The sequence below is a fragment of the Setaria viridis genome, chromosome 5, assembly GCF_005286985.2.
Source record: "Setaria viridis chromosome 5, Setaria_viridis_v4.0, whole genome shotgun sequence".
NCBI lineage: Eukaryota > Viridiplantae > Streptophyta > Magnoliopsida > Poales > Poaceae > Setaria > Setaria viridis.
Genome location: NC_048267.2, coordinates 14923747 through 14944737, shown reverse-complemented (window position 1 = coordinate 14944737; position 20991 = coordinate 14923747). Strand labels below are relative to the sequence as shown.

Below are 20991 nucleotides of genomic sequence, written 5' to 3'. Positions count from 1 at the left end.
CACCACAGTATACCCTTTTTCAACAAGAACAATACATTGAAACATACTCCCTCCATCCCAAAATATAAGTCATTCCAAGAATCTTGGAGAGTCAAAGCATCTCAAGTTTGACCAAAATTATAGAGAAAATTATAAAGATTTATGACATCAAATAGGTATACTATGAAAATATAATTGATGAAGAATCTAATGATACTTAGATGACATCATAAATGTTATTATATTATCATATAAATTTGGTCAAACTTGAGATACTTTGACTCTCCAAAATTCTTGGAATGACTTATAATTTGGGAGATGGATGAGTAGTAAATAGCATATGTAACATATGGAGAATACATTTTTCCTCTCCTAAAATCACAAAATATTTTGAGACATCGAAAAATAATGTTTGCAACATCAAATGATGATATTTGCAAAATCAAAAAATTGGACGTGACAAATAAATAGCAAAACGCAATAAAATAACTAAACCTACGAAAGAGTTTTGGACAACCCATAGTGCCAATACCATGTTACCAACCCAAATCCGGCAGCAGACCGGATCAGGCTCAGACCCAACCAAATCCGTTGAACAACGAAGTATTCTCACCCAAACTGCCGAACGCAATCTGTGCAACGAATGCTCACGCCCCTCCGGCAGCATCCGCCCGTCGGCGCCCCATTCGACGGCTGATCCCGCTGGTCGCGGTCCCTATTATTCCTTCGCCCCCACACAACCATAATTGCGACCGCGACCGCCACCGTCACTATTATCATTCCATCAATTCATTTCATTCATCCGTTCGCGCACGCGCGCCACCGCCTGACCGCCTCCGCTCCCTCTCGATTCCGTTCCATTCCATCCTCGCTCCTCCATTCCTGGAGGTCTCCGCCATTGATTGCTCGAGGGATTGGGGACGGGGGAGCAAGGATGATGATGACGCGGGCGTCGATGGGGGCGATGGACGCCGCGGCGGTGGACGAGGTGGTGCGGCGCCTCGTCGAGGGCGGCCGCGGCGGGAGGCAGGTGCAGCTGTCGGAGGCCGAGATCCGGAAGCTCTGCGTCGAGGCCAAGCAGGTGCTGCTCTCGCAGCCCAACCTCCTCCGCATCCACGCGCCCGTCAAGATCTGCGGTGAGCGCCCCCGCCGCCTTTGCCTGCCTGCGCCTCGTCTCTGCATGTGCACGCCCCCATTTCGAGCGCCATGTTCTGTTCAGTTTCACAATTTGGGTTGGATTCTGCTTGCTGCAGTTGGGTTAGATTGTGCCGTTTTCGTCGGTGATTCGGGTAAATCCTGCTGTGTGGGTTGATTAATCGATTAACGGTCAGCAGGGGCTTACCATGCTCATGAAATTCATACGTGTAATCTCTGGCATTTGGATGGGGCTGAAAAGTGCAGTTTGTGAATGCCGCGTCTCTGTTCCTGTCTCGTGGTCAATAAGCAGAGCTGCCACGGTCTTTGCTTATTAGGTATGCCTGGCCTTATCTTTTTGTACATTTCTGGGAGGAAGGAAACCACACTTTTGGTTACCTGTTTCTGCACGCTTTGTGCTTTTTTCGGTAAGGCCCGGTCTGCAAGTGTAATGTCATTATCAAAGTGCTGTAGACTAATCTGCTGGAAGTGTGGAAAAAAGATGCTACCCGGGATTGCCCGGTCCTGCTTCTTGGTTGGCGTTGGAAGTTGGTAGCCCTTAGTCTCGTTCGTTGGTATGGATTTCTCTTTTTCCCTGAGCGGTCCAGTGAGTATGTATTTTGGAGTCGTGGCAAAGTTGGTGAGCAAAGCTAGGCTTGTTGACTTGTGCGCATTGCATGATTGTTGGATTGTTTGCTAGGTTGTTTGGAATGGTTGTTTAAAAAATATTAAGTACATTCTTTAGTTGTGCAGTTGGATTGCATGACTAGGCCTTAGTTGCCTCATGCCTGCAGAAAATTCTGGAGATTGTTTAGACTGAAACTAAAACTTTGCATTACATCTTGTGAACAGAGGATTCATGTCTGCATTACACTATTTCCAACATATGACTGTCTGTCTGCTCCTACATGTTTCTTCTTCATGCTTATGTTTCTTTTTCTTTGGTTCACAAATCCTTTCTATTTTAGTAATTTTTTTTCTATAGTACACTGTCGAAAATATTTAGGCACTAGTAGGCACCCTATTTTTCTTGGATGGGTCTTTTTAAGGACCCAACAAGGCTCTTGCCTGACATAGTGACATCCATAGGGCGGGGGAAGGGAAGGAAACAAATAAAAAGCAGGATGGAGGAGGAAGCAGAAGAGATCATTGGAGATGGGCAAAGCCCTCAATAGCTAGTGGATAGAGCAGGGAGGAGGGATTCTCAATGATGGGCCATGCACAGTATCTTGTCCCTATAACTAGGTACTGGTGATTTGTCATTAAATAGATTTATGTGTAGTACTTGTGATTTTGACACTGTAACTGTTGGGTACCCCTAAATCACAAGTAAAAGCTGGATGTAACACCTCATGAGTAACTTTATTACAACTCCATAATTGGCTATATCGTATACAATCATGCATGGGCACTCCATCTGTTGGTCTTATAGAGAAGTCAATGCTAAGCACTTATTGTCTTACCAAACATGATATTTGCTTCTGTGGTGAAGCTTATATACATTGAAGTCCTTTTCTGACTATTGGAATTGCATCCTGGTGAATGTACCGTTCTTTGGATGTTGTAGTTTACCACTGTCAGATTTGCAGCAACTTATATTACAGACTCTGTCATCATGATAACCAATGGTCATTTTTAAGTAAATCAGGAAAGAAAATCTTCAAATTAGGAGAAATGCCCTTTGACAGAATATAGGTCATACGAGTGTCCCCTTATGTTTCAAAGTAGTCCGGACATATTCTGCAAGTAGACATTACGCTGAGCTCCTCTCAATTTCGTCATGAGCTATAGTGCTTATGTGTTTCAGCACAACTGCTTTAAATTCCTTAGAACAAAAAGTGTCAATTTGTTGAATTCATATGAATTGCAATTTCACGTGCAGGTGATATTCACGGTCAGTTTGTTGATCTTTTGAGGCTATTCGATTTGGGTGGTTATCCTCCAACTTCAACTTATATTTTCCTTGGAGATTATGTGGATAGAGGCAAACAAAGCTTAGAAACCATATGTCTGCTTCTGGCATACAAGTTGAAGTACCCTGATAATATATACCTTTTAAGGGGAAACCATGAAGATGCAAAAATTAACAGAGTTTACGGTTTCTATGATGAATGTAAAAGGAGATTCAATGTTCGACTATGGAAGATATTCTGTGATTGCTTCAACTGCTTTCCTATGGCAGCGCTTATTGATGACAAAGTACTATGCATGCATGGTGGCCTCTCACCCGAATTGAATAGCTTGGATCAAATCAAAGATATTGAGAGGCCTACCGAAGTTCCTGACTATGGTCTTTTGTGTGATCTCCTTTGGTCTGATCCTAGTCCTGATACAGAAGGGTGGGGGGAGAGTGATAGAGGTGTTTCTTGCACTTTTGGTGCAGATAAGCTTGTAGAATTCTTGGAGAAGAATGATCTTGACCTTGTATGCCGAGCTCATCAGGTAAGCAAAAGTATCTCAACCTTTTTGTTTTCTTTTTAGATTGGGAACCTTTGACGTGATTGTCCCTACCCCACTAGGTGGTAGAAGATGGCTATGAGTTCTTTGCAGAAAGAAGATTAGTCACGATCTTTTCAGCTCCAAACTACTGTGGTGAATTTGATAATGCAGGTGCTCTATTGAGCATAGATGAAAGCTTAATGTGTTCTTTTCAGATCTTAAAGCCAAATGAAACAGGTGCACCACATTCAAGGAAACCTCTTCCAAACAAGGTAATTATCAAGTTTAAATGATTTCATCCTAAACAACACATTGGGTAGCTAGAAAATATATTCTTAATGAGTTATATTTGTTCATACTCATTATAATTCTTTTCTCATGCAATACAGCTTTTTAAAGTATGTTTAATCACCCTCTTTGTTTCAAATTTTGTATTTACCATGTTGTCACACTTTTGTGTCCCGTATTTATATGACGATTGTGGGTTTGGGCCTGTATTGTGCATCCTGCAAGGCTATATTTTGATGCCTGTAGTAAGTGACTGACTTTTTGTCATGCACAGCGCACGCGTCTACTTTACTGCTCGCTTGAACAGTACTTAGCAAGCAGACTAAATATTTAACAGTTGGCAATTTGGCACATACTTTAGTAGCATAACATTTACTATCCTTACACACCAACGTTAGTAGCATATAATACACAAGATGTCCATGTTGCTTTATAGCAATGAGCCTGGCATACCTGTAATCAGTTCACTACTTATTTCCATGTTTTTGTAATGGTTTTCATGAGTGAAAAGAAACCAATGGCCCGCATACGATGACTAGGGATTTGAATCTCTACTCCAGATTAGATTTTTTCCTTTTTCCGCATATATTCAGACAGTTGTTGGTTCCCTCAACACCACCATAGTTTACATACTATGTAGCAACTTGCCAATATCTAGCAAGTATCATGGAGCACAGTGCACCTAAGATGGGGATGACCTGGGGACGGGGGAAGGTTTTGCCTTCTGTGAATGGAATACATCAACCTCATGTTATGCTGATGTGCAAATGCATCGTGCATATTTTGCCCAAGGGCAATTTAATCTCTTCCATTAAATTCGAACGGCATTATAGTAATACTCATAGGCATTTTAACAGTCATTTACATAACTTCTTTCATTTTTTGTCTGTGCATCAATCCTAAATGCATGATGCATCTGAATGCACTTTAATCTTTTTTCCCTTCTGCCAGCTATATTACTAAGTTCTTTCTTTATCTATGCTTATCAGCTCAAATATTTGTTTTTTTCCTTTGCTTAACAGACACCAAAAGGAGAGAACGTCTAACTTGTATTCAGTTACCTAGTCACTATTGTTGTCAGCTCGAAGGGGGTGATCTTGTTATGTCTCGGATCCACCAGGGCATGGCATTAGCGTTCTACACCGCTCAGCTGAATTTGTGTGGACTCAGTCAGCAGCAGTTACATTCTTCTGTACAGCTGCAACGTTTCTAACTCGGGCATATCGTGTGTTCCTAACTTCTCTATAGTTACCTCGCCACCACTGCAATGTTGGTGTGGTGGACAGGGCACTTTGTTGGGTGCAGTAGTGTTTTTTTTGTTAGTTTTTTCTAGTAATGTTCCTTTGCCTCATCTCTGAGTTTTATTTGCCTTTGTATGTTCTTTAGGCTATTGGATATATACATCGTACAATTGTGCAATTCTATTCACTTCAACGTAAATGTTTTTTGTGTATCAGATTTGTTGACATAAGATCAATGCTTACTGTAAGAATCACCCATGTATGTGGTGCAACAATGCCAGTATATCTGTTTGTATGTGGCCACAGAAAAGATGCATTGAAGGAAAGAAAACAAAATGCTTAAATTTCAATTAGACACATATATTGCTATTTCAAGGCTAGTACGTACCTTGTTTCCCTGTTATATATGAAATTCAAAACCTTGTTTAGAATGTTGGAATCATGCATCAGTTCTGTTGAAGTTCCACGAAAAACTAATTAATTCCTATAGCTGGTCAAAAGCATCCTTACCTTCCAAAAGGTGCCCTGTTTTGCTAGTAATTTCACGGGAAATATTAAGGAGAGAGACTTTCACAATCTGAAAAATGAGAATGCTACGCTATAGCTTGGCCACATTTATTATCACAGGAGAGGTCTCAAATATATTCCACTCAGTGACCGATAGGTACTCCAACAACAATAACAATGGTCTACTTCATGGTACACAGCTCCGTATGACACTGGTCTAATTCATGGTAGACGCTCCGTGCTTCATTTTCTTGTATCCTACCTAGTATTTGACATTAGTTATTCTGCAAATGCCATGGCAGTTCTGTTATTCAGAACGGTCATCTTATAGCCGAGCTTGAACTTTCTTTGCCGGTGCGCTCTGCAAATGGAAGTTTAGTCCCAATCAGGTGCTATGTTGATAATATACATTATTGGAAATGAACCAAAAACAAGACTATTGTATGTAATTTAACACTATCACACTAGTATTTTGTAAATCATGCTAATGGGCAGCAATATTCAGAGTATGCCTGCATGACACTGTACACATATCCATGATTTTAATGTAAGTGCTAAATATGTTTTTTCTTAATGTGCATATGAAACAGTTAAGATTACAAATAGTTGCAGGACTTGGCAGCTCAAGAGATAATGATTTACTCACCAGAGGAATCCCTTTTGCAGCTCTTTCAGCAAGGTAGGAGCAAGGCTTGAAGAAGCTGCCATACCGTTTTGTCCACTCCTCCAACTTTCCATGGATGTACTTTGCACCGATGGAATCTGCCCAGTACATGACACCTCCCCTGCTTGTTAATAGAATGTGAGTTATTTAGTTATAAGATGAAAATGAGCCAGCATTTAGTTAAAAGAAGAAAATTGGACCGGAGTACTCAAAAGCAGCAGACCTGTAAGGTGGGAATCCCATGCCAAAGATGGAAGCAATGTCAAGGTCAGAAGCCTTGACCGCAATACCCTCATCAAGGACCCGGCAGGCTTCATTTATCACTGGGAAAAACACCATCTCAACTATGTCTTTCTCACTTAGCTTCAGCAACTGGTACAACAGCACCAAAGTTTATAGCATTAGAAGAAACCTTATCAAGTTTCAGAGAAAATATAACATTTACTGTACCAAATGTTATATCCAAATTGCTCAAGCATTTCATGTCAGGGCTCCTAAGAATCTTGTGCATTAACTCTGAACACTTCACATCCTAACCATCACCTTTAGCATAAAGGAAAATGACTTTGACACTGTGTTGGCTTAACTACTTCAGATAGTTCTAATATTTAGTCGATATCATGACATCACAGTTCCCACAAAACCTACTTCCGAACCATCATTCACATTTCAAAAATAAAAGGCAGCATGTTTACAAAGAAAGTAAACAGTTATAGGTGATGTATTATCAACACAATAAGACTACATTATTGCCAACTTCTCAACTGGTCACCCAATACAGGCCAACAAAAACAAAATTGCAAAACCACAACCATTAAGTCATTGTACTACTACCCAATACATGCCTTTTAAAGAAAACTGCATATTTCTCTAGGCATAACAAAAGGGCATGGATAATCATAGGATGACGAAACCAAACCTCAGGATCCGGTGTAACTCCTGCCATGCTCCTAGATTTTTCAATATATTTCATGATTTCAGGATCAGGAGCGGCCTTCCTCTTGCCCTCGTACTTGTAAAATCCCTTTTGGGTGGCTTCACCTGAGTTAAACATTTCATAACCCAATAGATACATGAGCTGCAGAGATAAGAAACTGATAAAAGGCAAGAATACTGTTTAATTATGCTTACCTGCCCTATTGTCCTCCATCATCAGAGGAAGTAGCATTGATTTGTAGACCCTCTCTGGGAAGTTTTCAAGGTATTGCATACCAGTGGCTACAGCCACACCAAATCCAACCAAATCTGCCAGTCTGGATACAAGCAATAGAAAAAGAGCAACAATTTTGAATCCATCTGTAAGTTACTCAATAGTATGCAAGCTCATGAAACATAAACAAGGTTCCAGAAACTTACAGATTAAATGGCAATTAAGTTAATGTCTTACCTGAAAGGACCCATGGGCATTCCGAATTTGGTACAGGCACGATCAATCTTATAAACATCCATACCAAGATCAACATAAAAGAGTGCTGATTGAGTGTATGGAAAGAACATCCTGTTAACTGCAAAGCCAGTACAGTTCCCAACCACTATTGGTGTCTTTTTTATCTTCTTCCCAACATCCAACAAGTCAACAACAACTTGTGGTGAGGTGCGCTGGGTACGGACTATTTCCAGAAGTGGCATTATATGCGCAGGACTACATAATACAATAAGTCAATAGAGTGTCGCAAATAAATGATCATGCATCAATGTATGTTGTATTACCTAAAGAAGTGCGCACCAACAATACGATCTTGAGACTTTGTTTTCTCTCCAATAAGGTTAAGGTCAATTGTAGATGTATTAGTAGCAAGGACACAGTGGGAAGGACAATACTTCTCTAAGTCAGAAAATATTTGCTGCTTCAACTTCACATTCTCAATAACGGCCTGAAATCATAAGGAGCAAATGAATAAGGATAACTTGCCTACTAAAATAAGCAAGTAAAGTTTTGTGCATGAACAAAGGTAAAGACTTGCCTCAATAACTAGGTCCACATCTTTGAAATGTTCATAATCAAGGACACCTGTGACAAGAGACATAGCCTTCTCATATCTCTCATCGGTCATTTTCCCTTTCCGCACCCGGCTTTGCAAATTGGCTGGTAAAACAAAATAGTGAGGCCGTCTATTTTATAATTGCACTGATATTAAGTATCAGATATTTTCCCAATAATTGAAAATGTGACATGATGTTTGATGATTCTAAATCATTCTACCTTTGATCCTGTCGATTCCAGCATTTAGAAACTTTTCATTTACTTCTTTAAGTATCACAGGATAGTTACTTAATATCATTGCGGTTGCAATTCCTGAACCCATGAGTCCACCACCTAATATGGCAACTTTGCTTATTTTCCTAGGCATCAACCCCAAGTCTGTAGCACCTGGAATCTGTTCCATGTAAAAAAGTATTAGACAGTGTACGATTCGTATAAATACCAAAAAGGTTAGCCATACCTTTGATGTTGCTCGCTGAGAAAAGAACACATGAACCAAGCTTTTACATGTATCCGAGAAAAGCAGGTCCTGGAAAGCAGTTGCTTCCTGCATTTTCATTGAGCAAGTGTACCCAGAATTTCGTAAATGCTGTTTCCATCAATGGAAAATTTTAAATTAGCAGGACAAAACATAAGATATACCAAGTACCTTCCAGAGCCCAGCTCGTGGTCCTGCAACTATGCCTTCTTCAACGACATCAATACAAACAAGTGGGTGATGAAGATTAGCTGCCTGCTTTTGAGCTTGAGCTCTTGCAAACTTCAGAATTTCCCTAGCCTCACCAAGAGGTTCCAGCTTGTCAGTCTTGTAAAGGCTTTTGATCCATGGCCTCCTAAGTTCATATATGTCCAAAGCCCATTGACGAGCAGTATTCACCAAATCATTAGGAGAAACTAAGGCATCAACCAAACCCAAGTCATGAGCCTCACCACCCTTGATTGGCTTAGATAGCTGGCAAGATGATATATCATTTATTTTTCTAAAAAATAACTGGAGTAGCTGGACGAATGTAAAAGAAAAGAGAAATCCGTATACTCAAGGAGCAGCAAAAAGAACTGGTGTAGCTTACCAACATCATTTCCAGAGATTTTGTCAGTCCAACAAGACGTGGGAGTCGTTGTGTTCCTAAAAGTAAATAGAGAAAGCATGCACTCATAAATGAATTCCTCGGTACCTAGGACATTAAACAATTTATCATAAACGGAAAACATGAAAATAAAAGTTACCTCCAAATCCTGGAATAATTCCAAGTTGAAGTTCTGGAAGACCTAATTGAGCCGTTGGAGTTGCAATCCGTGCATGGCATGCCTAATAGAATACATAAAACTATAATGTTACCACCACTGCAATAATGACATTTAAAGTTTAAATGACAGTGACAAGGATAACACGATAAAGTACCATGGCAACTTCTAATCCACCCCCAAGAGCAAGACCATCTACTGCTGCCACCGATGGCTTTGCCGCAGCTATTTAGGACAATACATAGGAAATTTGAACAAAACAATTCTTCAATAGAAAATTAAAAGCTGATTGAGAAAGGTGAACGATACCTTCTAGGGTATCAGTGAGAATATCAATTGATATATAACCAACCTTCGGTTGCATCACTGTTAAACATAATAAATCAGATAACTTAGTGATGAGTTCTGTAGAGTAGATCATGCAACAATTATAATACGAGATAGTGTAGCGAGAGATGGAAAGCATAATGTACTTTGGCCTCCCTGAACACCACCAAAGGAACTAATATCAAATCCTCCAGAAAATTTTCCTCCTTTCCCTGTCATAGGTTATAAAAGAAATATTGTTATCTGTCAAATAGATGGAGGGAATGGGAGTTGCTCTGTTTGGGACTTCGCCTCAAAAAGAAGCACATGTATTGCTTAAAAGGATGAACTGCTCTATACCTGTAACAACAATGGCTTTTACATCGCTTCTCCGAAGGGCTTCTTCATAGCTTTCCTTTAAGCTATACAAGACTGGTAGGGGAAAAAAAGCAATTGTGAAAAAACATACTTGGCAGATAATGCAATCTATCAAAGCACAGTATAACACTAAATTAATACATTGAATCTACTGATTGAGACTTATTCTGGAGGGCTGGTATACAGATGCAGAGGGTTGTCCTGCATATGATGTCTGTGCAAACCGGAACATCAACGATAGTGAATTGCTTGGGTGCATAAACTATCGAGTCATGGAAGACACAGATGCATTGCATCGATGCCATATAATCTTTGTACAATATTACGCTTTTTCCCAAATGGAACTATATCACGCTTTCTAGTGATTCTATAATCTTACGGCTTTGACAGTGCATATACACCCAACACTACAAGAATATTGTTCAAGTTCCATGTATTTAACAAAGCAATTGCGCCATGTGCAAACCAAGGGCATGTTTTGATGGGGGGATTTGGACCAACTCAATTCTCAGAATTCCAGGGCAGTCTACTCATGAAAACTGGGAGCAAGTAAAAAATATGAAAACTGTACAAGTTACAAAATAGGTCTTTTGCTCAAAATGGTGCTTTCCTACTCAAATATTCATGTTACGAGATAGCTGAATACGATAATATATCTATTCAATCAAGTAATTTTCACAAGTAAATTTACAAGGCACTGGGTTAAGTAGTTCAACAATGCTATGCTGTTAAGTGAACCGAAGCTTCCCAGCTTAGCATGGTTTCTTTGTTACAATTTGCAACATGTGATTGGCAACATTTTCATCAAAAGTGATAGGAAAATTAAGCAACAATGACATGGGAAATCATGTGGAGAACTTACTAGAAGGGGGAAAACGAGCAATCACAGGCCTAAACTTAACGGTATTTTCACAAAGATTATAGGCAGGAGAAACAAAGGAAAACAGCCAAGTACATTTTAGCAAAAGAACAGTTTGCTCTATTCTCCAACTTTCTGGTTAGGACTATAGGCTAACGTGATTGAATTGGAAATTTGTACCAGTTAATATTTATTATTTTATTGACAGGAATAAATAAAAAGATGCTACTTGCAGAAATCTGCATACTGAACAACAGGACCTAAACCCCAGAATAACAATGCCTGTTTGGATGAGGGCAGTTGCTCTAGAAACTTCTATGATGCAGTTGGAAATTTGTACCAGTTACTATTTATTATTTTATTGACAGGAATAAATAAAAAGATGCTACTTGCAGAAATCTGCATACTGAACAACAGGACCTAAACCCCAGAATAACAATGCCTGTTTGGATGAGGGCAGTTGCTCTAGAAACTTCTATGATGCAGTTGAAATTTGACCCAAAACAAAGTATTTTCCAAACAGATTGCAAGACCGCTGAGCAGTGACAAAAAAAAAAGAAAGAAAAAATGATACGGTTTAATTACACAATTGTTACATGTCTGTATGGTACACGCAGAAGGTACATCTTAAGAGATATTTCACAACGTATAACTTAATTTTTTTTGAAAAGTAACGTATAACTTAAATTAGGGGAAATTAACCAAGTACTAGCCCCAATCCAAAAATTGCAGGCGAACGCTCTAAATTTTACAAACAAAACAGTAATAACGAGAATGGTTCTACAGTTTCCCATGAACCCGTAGTCCCGTACCCCTAAAAGCCCCAATCTCGGATCAGACAGATCACGGAGGACAAAATTAAGCACAGCAGCTGCAAGAATTGACATAAGGGAGGCACTTTAACATCTCCCCTCGTCGAATTCGGCCACAGGGCCACTCATGACCTGAAACTCCAATCTCGCATGAAACGGCCCATAAGAAAGATAGGAAAGATCAAGAAAGCAGATTTGGGAGAATATAGGGTGGAGCGGAGTGCCATACCATCGATGGAGAGCGAGTTCACCGGCGGGTTGTAGATGGTGATGACGGCAACGCCGTCTGCGCCCACCTCCAGCTCCGTCCTCCCCTTGGCCGCCATCGCCGCCGCGATCTCTGCTCCGATGGTTCCAAGATTTCTTGCTGTTGTTGTTTTCTTTCAGAGTTGCAGACTTGCAAGTTATGGCTTGTTTGGAGTTGGGAGCTGGCAAGCTACTAGTGCTGGTATTTATCTCCCAATCTATAACTCTATATTAAAGTTCCTGGCCTGGACGGCCTCCCAATCTATAACTCTATATTAAAGTTCCTGGCCTGGACGGCCTCCCAGGGGCGGAGCGACTGTTCACGGTCTCTGCCTAGTTATTATTTATGGCGCGTACCGTAGGCAGTTGCGCTGACGTGATTTGTCCATCTCATCTACGCTGCTCTGTTTCCGAGAAAGCATGGGACTCTGCTTCCTGCTCTGCTGCGGTGCAATTCAGACGTTGGATTTGGAAAGCATGGGACTCTGCTGCTGCGGTGATTAGGGGCTGTTGGATACCGTGGATAAAGTTTAGCTCCGGATGTCCGGATTCTAATCAGAAGAATTAAATATAATCTAATTATAAAACTAATTGCAGAACCTTTTTACTAATTCGCGAGACGAATCTATTAAGCCTAATTAATCCATCATTAGCAAATGGTTACTGTAGCACCACATTATCAAATCATGGACTAATTAGACTTATTAGATTCGTCTCGCGAATTAGTCTCCATCTGTGTAATTAACTTTGTAATTAGACTATGTTTAATACTCCACTCCTAATTAGTATCTAAACATCCGATGTAACAGGGTTAAAGTTTAACCCCCTCCTCTTTAAACGAAAAGGTTGAGGGAATTAAGATATTATCTGAAGGTATCATCTAAAGATACCATTGGGTCCTTGGACTAGGCAGATTTGCACTTGGAAGTATATCCGTATTCAGATTCATTTATAATTTTTATAGCTAAATTAGCTATGGTAAAAAAAATATATATACTCCATCTATTTTAAATTATAAATCTAGAAAAATCAAAATAATGTATAGTTTGAAACGGGAGTATTTCAGAAAAGAAAGAAAAGCGAGGGAGGTGCATCGTATGGAACGTGAACCGACTGTATCTGTATGGAACGGGCGGAAATCAAGAAACTCGTCGGGATGCTGCGATACTTGTTGCGTGACGCTCTCGAGGACTCCGTTCCCATCCAGCCATCCTCAAACGCAAAAGAAGGAAACATAACAGCTCGCATTCGCATGGCCCACAACACGACAGACATAGCGCACCTACTTCTAGAATCTGGACCCTGCATTTGGCTATCATCGTCTCAACAGGCGGGGCTAGACATAATTCTACAATTAATTTCTGTTCTATTATGAAAAAATAATATTTTGAAAGAATCCACTCGTATCATTTTTATTGTCAGATTTGAACTGCACCTGATTTATAACCTGATTTATAAATTGACGGTCATACCAATAGAACAAGAGCCAACACTTACTAACCTTGCCACAGGTTAAGTGCCAACTCACACCTAAAGATAGGTGGCTCAATGCAATTCAATATAAAAAGAAAATAAATCTGGTAGTTCCAGTGGATGTTCCACAACATGCTCAAGATCGAGCACATCCACCGTACATATTGCATATCACCACATGAACCATACAACAATTTTAAACATTACACAAGTTCAACGTTAAAGGTTACAAACTCATAATGGTTCAAATATGAAATTAAAGAAAATAAATTCCAAAATACAAGTCTTGGACCCACGACAACAAAAACATAAGATAAATATTTAAGGTTCAAGTTTTCCCAATATCAAACTCATGAAAGGAGCACATCTACACAGCGGATACGATAGATTAACGCTAAATAAACGATGGTGTCGTTGCCCAAGAATACACCGTAGCAACAATAACCGCTCTAGTCACTCATCACCCACTCGGGGTAAAAATGACCGAACACGACCTCTGGTTCACCTACAATTTAGGAGCGGTAGCAACATGAGTAAAAAAAAGGTACTCGTAAGACTTACGCAAATATATAAAACAAGGATCATGCATTAGGTTGAATAAGGAATAAGCTTTAAGGTGTAAATTTTGCAAAAGGCTATCTCATCCTATCCTTAATTTTTTACCATTAATATTGTAATAACATCCTATCTACAGCTAGCAAGTTTTATTAATCTTGCCCAAACCCACTTCAAATTTTAGTTGAGAACAATAACATCAACATGATAATATAGAGCATATTCATATGGACAAGTAACAATCTATATATATATATATATATATATATATATATATATATATATATATATATATATAGATAGATAGATAGATAGATAGATAGATAGATAGATAGATAGATAGATATGCGGGACTACTCAAATATTTGTGGGCTCTAATCTAAATTTTGAGTTACTATTCACTCTACTGTTCAAAATCGTTAGTTACTATTCAAAATGCGAGGTTCTGTTCAAATTTAGCACACTATTTAAAATATGAATATGAACAGTGCTCGAGCACTCACTACGAGTGGGTGGATCACCTCAGGATGAGGACTATTGGTGGAACTATTTACTCACTATTCTGGGCAGTATTGAGTAAATATTTAGCACTATACTTTCATGATATGCGCGGGTGCGTGATTAGGTATATAGCTTAATTAGATTATATTGATTCGCAGGATCTTTGCGGGTTGGTGAGACCAAAAATTTAGCCAATTGTGCTGCTATGCTTTGTCACTCCTACTCGGTACTCACTGGCTCGCTTCAGAACCAAGCCAGGGCGGTCTTCACCCTCACCGTCCTCAGCCACTCGCACACAGGACTGAGGCTCCACCGTCTCCCCAGGAAGTTCCACCCGAAGGGAACACTTCTCCGCGCACACAGGGTTCTCCTCAAACACCGCTACCAGGGCTAACACGAGAACGACACGCGTAGAGGTTTCTCCTCTAGGGTCCCTTGCATAGAGACATCGCCCCATATGAACGAGCTTAAAGGAAGGCAGGGATATTACCAGGACAGCTTAATCCATTTTCACACGACAAGCTTACATACGGCTTTCCCTTTCAGGAAACCCCAAGCACTTAGCACAAACCTTAGGGATTACCTTACAAACCGTGGGATGAGCTTCAACGGCTTCCCTTTATTCTAATATTATAGAGGTGGTGGAGTACAACAGTAGTGGGGTGTTACTACTAATGGTGGGTATCCTCAGGGCACTTCTGAGGTGGTGGTGGTCTTCATGGAGTATTGGAGAGTGGAATGGGAGTGGATGATGATGGTGGTTGCTCTGATGCTGGCTCTGCTAGTGTTCTTCCGATCCTGCTGAATGCTTCGCCCGGCTTCTCCATTTATAGCCCGAGGAGAGGCTTCGGGAAACTCCTCAATTATTTATCACTACTGTTGCCTGGACAACTGGACGGTGTTGCGTTTTTCAATAATTGTCTTGGTTACAATAGAGTCATTGTTTATTCCTTTTGCGCTGTCCTCTATCGTGTACTGTCTTCTTGTGACATTCTGGATGCTGCTTGGTATGGTCTTCCACGCTTGAATGATTGACGTCGCAGACTTCAATCACAAAATATCATGGCATGTAGTATTATTTATATATATATACACACACTAGCATAAATGCTCGTGCGTTGCTACGGTTTCTTACTTGCTCCCAAGTGAAAGAGATATTGAGGTGAGGAAAGATTAGATTGATCATACAGGAGCACAGGCTACAACCATATATAGGCCTAGGGGACCAGGCGCAGGGGCAGCTAGGGTTCCTAACCTTAGCTGCCACCCTTGACTCGCCAGAGCCGGCGGCGCCCACAGGCGGGCTGCCTGCTGGCTCATACACGTAACAGGGCCCGTAGGCCCACTAGTGTACATACAGGTAAATACAATCTAACCCCCCCCCCCCGCAATCGGAACGTCAGCGTAGCGAACATTTAGACTGGATCTAAACTTAGTGAATACTGAAGATGGTAGTCCTTTGGTGAAGATATCGGCGAACTATGACGACGTCGGTATATGAAGGACGCGGACGTCGCCAAGAGACACGCGCTCCCGAACGAAGTGCAGATCAATCTCCACATGCTTGGTGTGCTGGTGATGGATCGGATTTGATGCCATGTACACTGAGCTGATGTTGTCACAGTAGACCAATGTCGCTCTGGTCGGTGGGGCGCCCAACTTGAGCAAGAGTTGACGGAGCCAGGTAGCCTCAGCGACGGAGTTGGCGACAGCACGATACTCAGCCTTAGCACTGGAGCGAGAAATAGTGTGTTGGCGTTTGGAGGACCAAGACACCAGATTGTCGTCGAGAAAGACCACGTAGCCAGAGGTGGATCGATGAGTGTCTGGACAACTTGCCCAATCAGCGTCGGAGTAGACCACAAGCTCGGAGGAGGATGACGGCCGAATATGGAGACCCAAAGTAGCAGTGCCACAAAGATAGCGCAGATGCGCTTGAGAGCAACCAGGTGGCGCGCCCGAGGATCATGCATATGCAAATAGATCTGCTGAACGGCATAAGCGATATCCGGTTGGGTGAAAATCAGGTACTGCAGTGCACCAGCGAGATTGCGATAGTTAGTGGCATCCTGGACAGGAGGTCCGACATCAGCTGATAGCTTGGCGCAGGTGCCAATGGGGGTGGCACAAGTCTTACAATCATACATATTGGCACGCTTCAGAATGTCCAGGGTGTACAGATGCTGTGACAGAAACATACCGCTGGCGGTGCGCTGAACATGAACACCAAGAAAGTGATGAATATTACCTAGATCTGACATAGAAAACTCCTGCTGCAAAGCTGCAATAGTGCGCTGAAGAAGACCGGGAGTAGAGGCAGTGAAGACAATATCATCAACATATAAAAGCAAATAAACGATGTCTGTGCCCTGACGATAGATGAATAGTGAAGTATCCAACTTGGTCTCATGAAACCCAAGTGACAACAAATAAGAAGCGAACCACTGTTCCAAGTGTGCGGAGCCTGCTTCAGTCCATAGAGGGAATTGTTGAGCTTGCAAACAAAACCCGAACAAGCTGGATCCTCAAAACCAGAGGGTTGAGTGCAATACACAATTTCAGACAAAGGCCCATGCAGGAAAGCATTCTTGACATCCAACTGATGAATTGGCCACCGTCGGGAGAGAGCTAGAGATAGGACGGTGCGAACTATGGCTGGCTTCACAACCGAGCTGAAAGTTTCATCGTAGTCGATGCTAGGACGCTGTGTGAAACCCCGAAGTACCCAACGTGCCTTGTACCTTTCTAGTGAACCATCGGCATGGAATTTGTGTTTGAAAACCCATTTACCTGTGACAATGTTAGCTCCAGGAGGACGAGGTACCAAGTCCCAGGTGTGATTCCAAAGCAAAGCATCGTGCTCCTCCTGCATAGCGGACCGCCAATGAGGATCAGCAAGAGTGCTCCGAAAGAAGGTCGGCACCGGTGACAACACGGCGGTGTGAAGCAAAGCCGGGAAGCAATGACCGAGCTTGGACCGAGTCTGCATGGGGTGCTTATTTACCACTGGAAGGCACGGGATAGCACCCTTGGGCAGAGGAGCGGGTGGGTCGATGGGAGGAGGCGCTGGAGCGGGCGATGGCCCACGCGTCGATGACCCACGGGCGCCAAGCATAGTCGGGGTCGAGACGGTCGTTGCGGTTGGGGTCGGAGCGGTCAGGGTCAGGGCAGCGTCACACGTCGATGGCCCACGGGTGCTAGGCGCGGTCGGGGTTAGGGCGCTAGGCGCGGTTCGGGTCAGGGCGGTCGGGGCGACGTCCAGCTCCCCCCCCCATGCGTCGATGGCCCATGGGCGCCAAGCGCGGTCGGGGTCGGGGTGCTAGGCGCAGTCGGGATCGGGGTGATCAGGGCGGCATCCATGGCCCACGAGTACCAGGCGCGGTCGGGGGCCCACAGGCGCCAGGCACGGTCAGGGTCGGGGGGCTAGGTGCGGTTGGGGTCAGGACGGTCGGGGCGGCGTCTAGCTCCCCCCCACACGTCCACGGCCCACGAGCGCTGGGCGCGGTCGGGGTCGGGGCGCCTAGCGCGGTGCCAAAGGCTAACGTAGGGTGGGGGGCAGGTGCATGGGCCTGCGCAGGTGGCACCCAGGAAGCGGTAGGGCCTGGCACGGTAGCGCCAGAAGTCAGCGCAGCAGTGCCAGGGGCCGGTGATGTGCCTGATGAGGAGGTGGCCGTATGTGGCAATGCAGCGATGAAACCTGCACATGAAGAAAACGGTGATAAACTAGCATAAGTCGGCACCAGGTCAGTAGAATCGTCCAAGAAGTTGAACGCCGTAGGTGGAAGTGGAGAGGTCGTGGAGGCAAACGGGAAGACAGACTCGTCGAAGATGACGTGCTGAGAGATGATGAGACAATTCGAAGAGAGGTCAAGGCAGCGGTATCCCTTGTGATGCGCCAAATAGCCGAGGAAGACACACAGTGTGGAGCGAGGTGCGAGCTTGTGCGTGGCTGTGGCCGATAGGTTGGGGTAGCAGGCTGACCCGAAGACTCTAAGGTGATCGTACGTGGGTTCGGAAGCGAAAAGTGTAAGGTGTGGTGTACGAAAATGAAGAGTCGAAGTGGGTAGAATGTTGAGGAGGTGGATGGTGGTGTGGAGGGCCTCAACCTAGTAGGATGGAGGGACACTAGCCTGGAATAGGAGGGTCTGAATGACGTTGTTGATGGAGTGGATCATACGCTCAGCATGGCCATTCTGGGAGAAGGTATAGGGGCATGACATGCGAAGGTGAAGTCCATGGGAGAGGAAGAATGTGCGCATGCTGGAGTTGTCAAACTCATGGTCGTTGTCACACTGAACAACCTTGATGGTAGTGCCAAACTAGGTGGAGACAAAAGTGAAAAAGTTAGACAACGTGGAGAACATGTCAGACTTAAGACGCAAAGGAAAAGTCCACAAGTAGTGTGAGAAATCATCGAGGATGACAAGATAGTACTTGTGACCAGAGATACTAAGAACAGGAGAGGTCCATAAATCACAATGTATAATGTCATACTTATGCGACGCTCGAGAAGTGGACACAGAAAAAGGTAGGCGAACATATTTGCCTAACTGACACGCATGACATAAGGAGGCGCCTGGTGAGGGAGCAGCAACAATCGACGACTGGGCGATTCTGGAGAGGATGGCGGCACCAGGGTGATCGAGACGCCGGTGCTAGATAAACACGGAGGGAGGCCCGACATGGAGAGTGGTGGTAGCAGGGAGGCACAGCGGGTACAGGGGTCCAGAGCTATTGCACTGAACGATCTCTCTCCGGGACGGAAGATCCTTCACAGAATAGCCAACAGGATCAAACTCCTCAGAAACATTATTGTTAGTAGTGAACTGGCGCACAGATATAAGATTCTTAATAATGTGGGGGGAAACCAAAACATTGTTAAGACGAAAAGGACCAGGAAGATGTGCAGTGCCAGTGAGAGAGACGGGAAGCAACGTGCCGTTGCCGACAACAATGGAGGAAGGAGTGGGATACCGCAGAGGAGAGGGATGGGAGAGGGTACCAGGGTTGGAGGACACATGGGAGGAGGCACCTGAGTTGAAGTACCACTCTTGCTATTGCAGAGGCTGTTGAAGTGTCATGGTGTGAAAGGAGTTGGCGAGCGACTGCTGATCCTATGACGGCGCGGTGGAGAACCTTGGAGGTGGCTGGCTCCAAGCGTAGAGGGCCTGCGGTTGTAGCTGAGCTGCAGGCTGGGATGCTGGGCACGGGAGCGGCGCCAAGGAGGAGGGCGGGGGGACCCAGACCACATCTGGATCGTCTCCGTCCACGGATTGTAGAAGGAGGGCCAGGTGCCAGGAGGACGAGGTGCAGTGCCAGACCTGGGCGTGACTTGCTGCTGCTACTGCGGCTGCTTGCCCTTGTTGCGGCCGCGACCACCCCAGTTGCCACGGGGCTACTGCTATTGTGGCTGCTGGCAGCTCTTGGACGACTGGCCGCCCGAGCCTGCCTGGCCCTGGCCGGCGCCTCCCAGCGCAGGCCCGGGAGGAGGCAGAGCCCAAGGAGGCATAGTCGTGGCTGCCGGACGAGGCAGTGATGAGGGCGGTGGCTGCCACGGTCTTGGACGTGGTGAGCTCCTCCAGGAGCAGGTCTGTGCGGGCCTCCAGGAAGGAGGGGAACGGACGGGCACGATGAAGGTGCAGGCCGATGGAGGAGAAGCGATCAGAGAGCCCACGGATGAGGTTGGGGACGAGGGTGCGGTTAGTGATAGCCTTGCCGAGGTCACCAAGGGTGTCGGCCATGCTCTTCATGCGGCTAAAGTAGTCAGCGATGATGAGATCACCCTAGCAAAAAGTGCAAAACTCAGTTTCTAGAAGAAGAGCACGAGTCTCACAGTTACCAATGAATTGTTCCTCCAAGGCCAACCATACGTCGCGGGCGGTGGTGTGTGGGGAGACGACAACTTCCTCTAGGTCGGCGGAGATGGTGCTGGAGAGCCACGTGAGGATGACGCAGTCCATCCGGACCCAGTCGGGATGGGTGCTAACAGTGTCGGAGAGGACGTGGCCTGACAGCGAGTACTTGCTAAGGATGAGGAGGAACTAGATGTGCCACCGATTGTAGTTGCCGATCTTGACGTCGAGGACGATGGTGATGAGGGCGCGGATGTTCTGGATAGCCACCACCTGAGCATGGAGCGCCACGAGGTGGGTGGCTTCCTGGTGGAGGAGGGCGTCGTCGAGATCGTCGCCGAAGATGGCGTTGTCGGGACGAGGGGGATTGAGAGCGCGCTCCAGCGCCTCATGCTCATGGGCAGCGGCGGCGATGGCGGCCTGCTCACAGGCGGTAGTGTCCTCGCGGTAGCAACAGCGGCGGCGAGGGCACGCTTGGCACCCTCCACGCGAGCGCAGGAATCGGCAGCCACGGCGGTGGCGGTAGCC

The 20991-nt window shown here is 44.3% G+C and overlaps 2 protein-coding genes across 3 annotated transcripts; one reads left to right on the top strand and one right to left on the bottom strand.

Annotated features, from left to right (window-relative positions):
- Window positions 1-732: 732 nt before the first annotated feature.
- LOC117856474 (serine/threonine-protein phosphatase PP1) lies at window positions 733-5293 on the top strand. 2 transcript variants are annotated; one of them, XM_072294193.1, is made up of 4 exons: window positions 733-1115; window positions 2996-3555; window positions 3768-3824; window positions 4863-5293. In XM_072294193.1, exons 1-4 carry the CDS (start codon window positions 914-916, stop codon window positions 4884-4886), a joined length of 843 nt encoding a protein of 280 aa, XP_072150294.1. In that variant the 5' UTR covers window positions 733-913; the 3' UTR covers window positions 4887-5293. The 2 variants fall into 2 exon arrangements, with proteins under 2 accessions (XP_072150294.1, XP_034594723.1); XM_034738832.2 differs by having other exon boundaries at window positions 741-1115; window positions 3633-3824.
- Window positions 5294-5659: 366 nt separating this feature from the next.
- LOC117856473 (glyoxysomal fatty acid beta-oxidation multifunctional protein MFP-a) lies at window positions 5660-12409 on the bottom strand. The gene is made up of 18 exons (XM_034738831.2): window positions 12066-12409; window positions 10148-10219; window positions 9955-10020; window positions 9791-9847; window positions 9639-9706; window positions 9464-9545; window positions 9307-9362; window positions 8886-9188; window positions 8697-8783; window positions 8456-8630; window positions 8217-8338; window positions 7963-8126; window positions 7640-7894; window positions 7384-7505; window positions 7172-7293; window positions 6476-6624; window positions 6235-6373; window positions 5660-5949 (listed from the first exon to the last, which is right to left on the bottom strand). Exons 1-18 carry the CDS (start codon window positions 12160-12162, stop codon window positions 5914-5916), a joined length of 2172 nt encoding a protein of 723 aa, XP_034594722.1. The 5' UTR covers window positions 12163-12409; the 3' UTR covers window positions 5660-5913.
- Between the last annotated feature and the right edge of the window lie 8582 nt (window positions 12410-20991).